The sequence below is a fragment of the Neodothiora populina genome (assembly GCF_041146345.1).
Source record: "Neodothiora populina strain CPC 39397 chromosome Unknown canker_contig_17, whole genome shotgun sequence".
Classification (NCBI taxonomy): domain Eukaryota; kingdom Fungi; phylum Ascomycota; class Dothideomycetes; order Dothideales; family Dothioraceae; genus Neodothiora; species Neodothiora populina.
In genome coordinates this window covers 475,088-481,087 of record NW_027191406.1, presented here as the reverse complement: position 1 = coordinate 481,087, position 6,000 = coordinate 475,088, and the positions used below count along the sequence as shown (strand labels likewise).

Below are 6,000 nucleotides of genomic sequence, written 5' to 3'. Positions count from 1 at the left end.
ATGATCGAGGTTACGGGTCCTAGGTCGCGAAGGGAGAGAACCTTCGTTGGCAGTGAGTGTGCTGTCTGCGAAGAGCCATTGGAACATACCCTACGTGGCGAGCGCATTCTCCAACTATCATGCGGCCATGTTGCTCACGAGGCTTGCTTCTACGAATACATCAAAGAATTTCAGTCACAGGATTGTCCCACTTGTGATGCTCCGCTCGCTATCGATCCGTCGAGAGGTGGTAATCTGAATTTCAGTGAGTTCTTATCTGCTGCGCATTCTACACATTGGAAGAGCGTATGCCAATTCTACATGTCGAGCGACTTATGTTGACCACACGCAGGCAAACTCAATACTCTAGTACGCTCAGTCCAATCTCCTGATCCGGCCGAACAACCGCAAGAGCCCACGAAGATTCCCACAACGATCCAGCCGGACCCAACACGTCACGATGCACGATCCATCGTCTCTGTGCAAACACACTCCGATCGTGGATCGAGAGTTCCAAGTCATCCTCAACCTCAACCTCAAATCTCGCATGCCAGAAGTCAACGTTCCCACAAGACCTCAATCGATTCGAGACAACACACCCGTAATGACAGTGGCGCAACAGGAGGAGGAGCTAGTCTAGCTGCCGAGTTTCCAGAGCCACAGCAGATGAACGGAAGAAGACATGACTATGATGTTCAGTCGATGGAGACCACGGTGGCTCCGAGAAGCCTGCCGAGAAACCCAATCCCGTCACCGTTGGTCACTGTACGAAGCGAGTTTCCCACGTTGAGCCGGAGTCGCCAACAGCAAAGCTTGACTTGTCTGGTGACTGTGGAAGTCGTTGATGGCAAGTGGCGCCCTGATCCAGAAGACATCCGTAGTCCTCCGCCCATCTTCCCTCAGGAAGCATCCGACAGTGCATCTATGCCGCCGCGATCTCCTGCAAGACCACGCCCAGTGGAACTCCCGATGGAGCGCCCTGAAATCCTGGCTCGGGTCTCAGAAGACCTCCGGACCAAGGTCGACAACTGGCACGGTCTCGATTTTTCCAGATTTGGAAAACTAATCTTGTACGGAACCATTCGGGTGGGAAAGGATCGACAGTCATGGCAGGATCTCGAGTGCTATCTCTTTTCGGAGATGTTGATATGTATCAAGGAGAAGAAGGTGCCGCATCATCATTCTCGTGACGGGCTGCCTGATGCAGCGAAGCAAAAGTCAAAGTGCACGCTGAAAGGCTCCATCTTGATCAAAAGACATCTGAAGCAGCTTGAACACGTACCTGGTAAGAAAATGCGGAGCGTGTATGTCCAAAAATATGAACTGACGTTTGATGACTACAGAACTCGGCATCCTAACACTGAGCTTGTCTGTGGCCGAGCTTCCTCACTTCAACCTCCAGTTCAATGATATGAAACAATTGGATATCTGGAGACGTGCTCTCATCAACATCGACAATCTCGATCTCCAAGACAGCGACGAAGACTACTATCCCGAAGACGATGCGGTCACGACTGCCTCAAGAGGAGACCGCAGAATGTCCTCATCTGGGCACTCTTCGTATGGTGCAGCACGATCCAACTACACCGCACCCACAGAGTACACTTCCTCTCGAGCTCGGCCTCTACGCGCACTGAAGATTTCGACCTCGATCCATGTTCCCTTGGACATCGTCGTTGTGGTTCCAATATCGTCGTCCATGCAAGGCCTCAAGATTTCTCTGCTGCGTGACGTGCTGCGTTTCTTGGTATCGAGTCTGGGAGATCAGGATCGCATGGGTCTGGTGACATTTGGCTCCAATGGCGGTAGCATGCCAATCGTTGGCATGACATCCAAAGATTGGAGCGGATGGCCCAAGGTCATGGAAACCATCAGACCAATCGGCCAGAAGAGTCTGCGTGCCGATGTGGTCGACGGGGCGAATGTAGCAATGGATCTGCTGATGCAAAGGAAATCCTCAAACCCTTTGTCAAGTATCCTGCTCATCAGCGACTCGGCAACGTCAGACACCGAAAGTGTAGATTTCGTAGTGTCCAGAGCTGAAGCTGCAAAGTAAGTCTCATGTGCTTGTATTCCACGAAGAGCCTGGCGCTAACTGTACACCAGGATCGCAGTCCATTCCTTTGGACTTGGCTTGACCCATAAGCCAGATACCATGATCGAACTCTCAACCCGCACAAAGGCAACCTACACCTACGTTAAAGACTGGATGATGCTCCGTGAATGCGTTGCTGGATGTCTCGGATCCTTACAGAGCATCTCTCACCAGAACGCAAAACTCAAACTCCGTCTGCCCGAGGGTTCTCCTGCGAAATTCGTCAAGATCAGTGGCGCATTACAGATAACCAAAAGAGCTAGCGGACGAGATGCCGAAGCATCACTTGGAGACCTTCGTTTTGGCGACAAACGTGACATTCTAGTGCAATTAGCAATCACACCCGACAGCTCAACACCAGAACAACTACCACAGGACCCATGGGAGAATATGATTTCAGGTCTGGAAGCCCTTGGAGGGCCTCTGGACCAAGACGACATGCGGGCTCTTTCTGTGGAAGAAGTGCCGTTGATCCAAGCAGATCTTTTGTGGGGAGACATTCTTCGCGAGGGCAACGTCACGCAACTTCCGCGACCTTCGCTGTTGGCGATCACCATGCTCCCCGCAGTTTCACGAAAAGCATCCCAGGTCTCACTCAACCGCAGCTTTGCTTCACCTATTCCTCCACACCCATCTATTGTTCAGAGACGTATGGAGCTTCTGACTTCAGACATGCTCAGTCGAGCCCTGACTCTCGTGTCTAAAGGACAGCACGAACGAGCATGCCATCTCCTCACAGAGACGCGCACGATCCTCAAGGGTCTCGGCAAGGGCGGACTACCTCCCCTGCCCCCGCCTCCAAGTGCGAAGCTTCCTCCAACACCTGCACTCAGCGGAGGCGAACGCTCGCCAAATCTCGACTCTCCGCGCATAGCATCGACTAGGACCCCCTCGCCCCCACGTTCCGACCCAATGACACCCTTCACTCCTGCCGCAGGAATCGACACTGCTACAATGACTGCCTTGGATGCAGAGCTTGAGTCTTCACTTGAGTGGATCAACCACCCTGCAGTCTTTGGCCGTGACAGCCGTAAGGCAGTCCTCCAAGCAATTGGCGTTATCAGCAGCCAGCGAGCGTTCACCTTCCGCACACCAGCCGAACGCCTGTGGGCCTCTCGCATTCCGGGAACCAAGAAATTGAGCGATTCCAGCTACGAGTGGAGGGAAGCCGGAGATGAGATGTTAATGGAAGAGTCTTCCTAAATGGCAGACACACAACAACAACTCACGATGATCATGACCTTTCCCCAATTTTCTGATTCATATACCCTTCACTTTGCTTTTTACATTCTTTTTCCTGTCTGTCTTTTCTCGATTTTGTAATTTGAAAAAAATGGGACCTGGGGGACGGCCATGGATATGGCCAGGGTTCGGTGATAACAGGGGTGGTCCAAGACGTCAGACGATCATGTACTGGGTACAAAGCTTTGATTTGGATGGGATTACTTTTCCATAAAGTAAGGGGGTTGGTTTGGTATATACAGCGATTGGTCACGATTGGTAGATACCCTTACCCACAGGCGCTCCTCTGTCCGAGTCAAAATGTTATGCACTCACTTGGTGCAAGTTTCCGAGTCCTACTTCCAATTGTTTCAAAAGTGGTGATGCTGCCATGAGCCTTTGAGCAGCCGAAGAGAGTTCTTGAAGCGGGGCTCACGATCTTGCAGCATCCGACACTGCCTTGTCGAAAGGATCAGTACATAGATCATGAGGCTCGCATGCGCCACGAATGTCCTACGATGTGCATCAGCACCACATCATCCAACTCGTGATAGACCTCATTCGTCATCCTTCCAGCCCGCGCACATCTGGACAGCCTTTTCCCACCTCCTGACCATCCTCGCACTATCGGCATCACTCATCTTCCTCTCGAAGACCGTCTCATCGGCTTTGTTGACGCCCTTGAGAGCGTCAAAGTCCTTCCACACGCCGGCCGCGAAGCCAGCGGCGATAGCCGCCCCCAACGACGTCGTCTCGCGCATCTTGGGTCGCACGATAGGGATGTCGACCAGATCCGCCTGCGTCTGCATGCAGAGCGCGCTATTCGACATGCCGCCGTCGACTTTGAGTTCGTGCAGCTTGTGGCCGCTGTCCTTCTCCATTGCGTCGAGGATGGCTTTGGTCTGGAAACAGACGGCCTCGAGAGTGGCGCGCGCGACGTGGCCGCGCTGCGTGTGCTGCGTGATGCCGAACATTGTGCCTTGGCAGTCGTCGATCCAGTAGGGCGCGAAGAGGCCGCTGAAGGCTGTCACGAAGACCAGTCCGCCGTTGTCTGGCACTGTTTCCGCTAGCTCGGTGATCTTGTGTGATGCGAATGAGAAACCGAGGTTGCGCATCAGGAAGTGCACCCCTGAGCCGGCTACGGCTATGCTGCCTTCCAGGGCGTAGGCGCGGTGTCCCTCGAAGTCGTAGGCTACTGTGGCTAGTAGACCGTGACTTGATATGACGGGCTTCTCGCCGACGTTGTAGAGGAGGAAGCAGCCAGTGCCGTATCTGCATTATTGTCAGCCTAGGACGGAAGTTCACTGAGAGACAGGGCCGTGACACACGTGTTCTTCGCACTGCCAGGTTCAAAGCCCTTTTGACCAACGAGTGCGGCGGATTGGTCGCCTAGAACACCAGTGATCTTGTGCCCTTGCAAAGGTCCTGACGAAATGGCACCGAAAGCTTTTGCGTCTGACGATCTGACAATTTCTGGCATGTGTATTTTCCTCAGGTCGAATTCGTACGAGAAGAAATCAAGGAGATGGTCGCTATACTTGACTTCTCGGATGTCCATGAACGCGGTTCGAGAAGCATTGGTGGCATCGGTGACAAAGACATTTTTCTCTGGCCCGCCATTGAGCTTATAGACTAACCAAGTATCAATTGTACCAAAAGCCAGATCTCCTCTTTCATACACTTCCTTTACCTTGTCGACGTTTTTCAGAAGCCACAATAACCTCGTCACAGAAGGATAACTCGAGATTGGTTCGCCGCAAATGTCCATGAGCTCGTCGCTACCCTTGCGTTTCTTCAAATCTCGAGCAATGCCCGAAGTTCGAGTGTCTGTCCAGACGATTGCATTGTGCAAGGCTTCACCTGACTTGATGTCCCATACCACAGTGGTTTCCCTTTGGTTGCTGATACCAATAGCTTTGATCTTGTCATTAGAGTGTCCATCTGTCTTGAACTTGTCCACCGCGCCCTTGATACAGTCGTGTACAGTGTTGACGATCTCATCCGGATCATGTTCGCACCATCCTGGATGAGGATGGATCTGGGTGAACTCCTGTGTGCCTTTAGCCTTCAAGAATATGCTATACACTCGAAAAAGAGCAGTGTGAGGGCCCTCGGCAGAGCCGAGCAAAGCTAGGACAAGCATCTTGGATTTCTATCTCTGAGGCGATTGTCTGATCACGTAAGGGGTCGCAAGACAGCGGCACACACCTCTTGATGATCAGCCACCGGCACGCCGTCACGGTTGAAGATAAGGAAGCGCGTGCTGGTTGTCCCTTGATCTATGCTGCCAACAAAAACATCATCTTGTGAGGACATGGTGCCGAAGGAACTGTATCTTATCCTGGTGCGTGTGCGAATCAGGCGCAGGAACGAAGATTGTCTTGAGCTGTCCCAAACCAGCCTCAAAGACTGGATGGCTACTCTCATCGGTCACAAGGCAGCTAGCTCTGTGGTCCATAGGGATGCACACCACGAGATGTCCGTATGACGTACAGTTTAGATGCGTGATCTCAATCGCATATTGTACTTAGCATCAATGTCGGCACCTGAACTTGGCGTATCCAATGAGGGCTAACAGGGCTTGATATCGCGTTCCTGATAGACAAAGACCATTGCGGGGAGTTTGGAGACTCACTTCTGCAACTCTTAGCAGCAACTCTATTCGGTTTATTCCATGTATATTTCCCCGCATACCAACCACGCGG

General features: G+C 52.4%; 2 protein-coding genes across 2 annotated transcripts; one reads left to right on the top strand and one right to left on the bottom strand.

The window, feature by feature from the left end:
* On the top strand, positions 1-3,277 carry AAFC00_004082 (uncharacterized protein; the record flags this gene model as incomplete). Its single annotated transcript, XM_069343662.1, has 4 exons — positions 1-244; positions 332-1,264; positions 1,323-2,031; positions 2,086-3,277. 4 exons carry the CDS (start codon positions 1-3, stop codon positions 3,275-3,277), a joined length of 3,078 nt encoding a protein of 1,025 aa, XP_069202214.1.
* A 575-nt stretch (positions 3,278-3,852) lies between these two features.
* Positions 3,853-5,611, bottom strand: AAFC00_004081 (uncharacterized protein; the record flags this gene model as incomplete). The annotated part of the gene is made up of 3 exons (XM_069343661.1): positions 3,853-4,567; positions 4,624-5,345; positions 5,504-5,611. The coding sequence occupies 3 exons, from the start codon at positions 5,609-5,611 to the stop codon at positions 3,853-3,855; spliced, it is 1,545 nt and encodes a 514-aa protein (XP_069202213.1).
* Between the last annotated feature and the right edge of the window lie 389 nt (positions 5,612-6,000).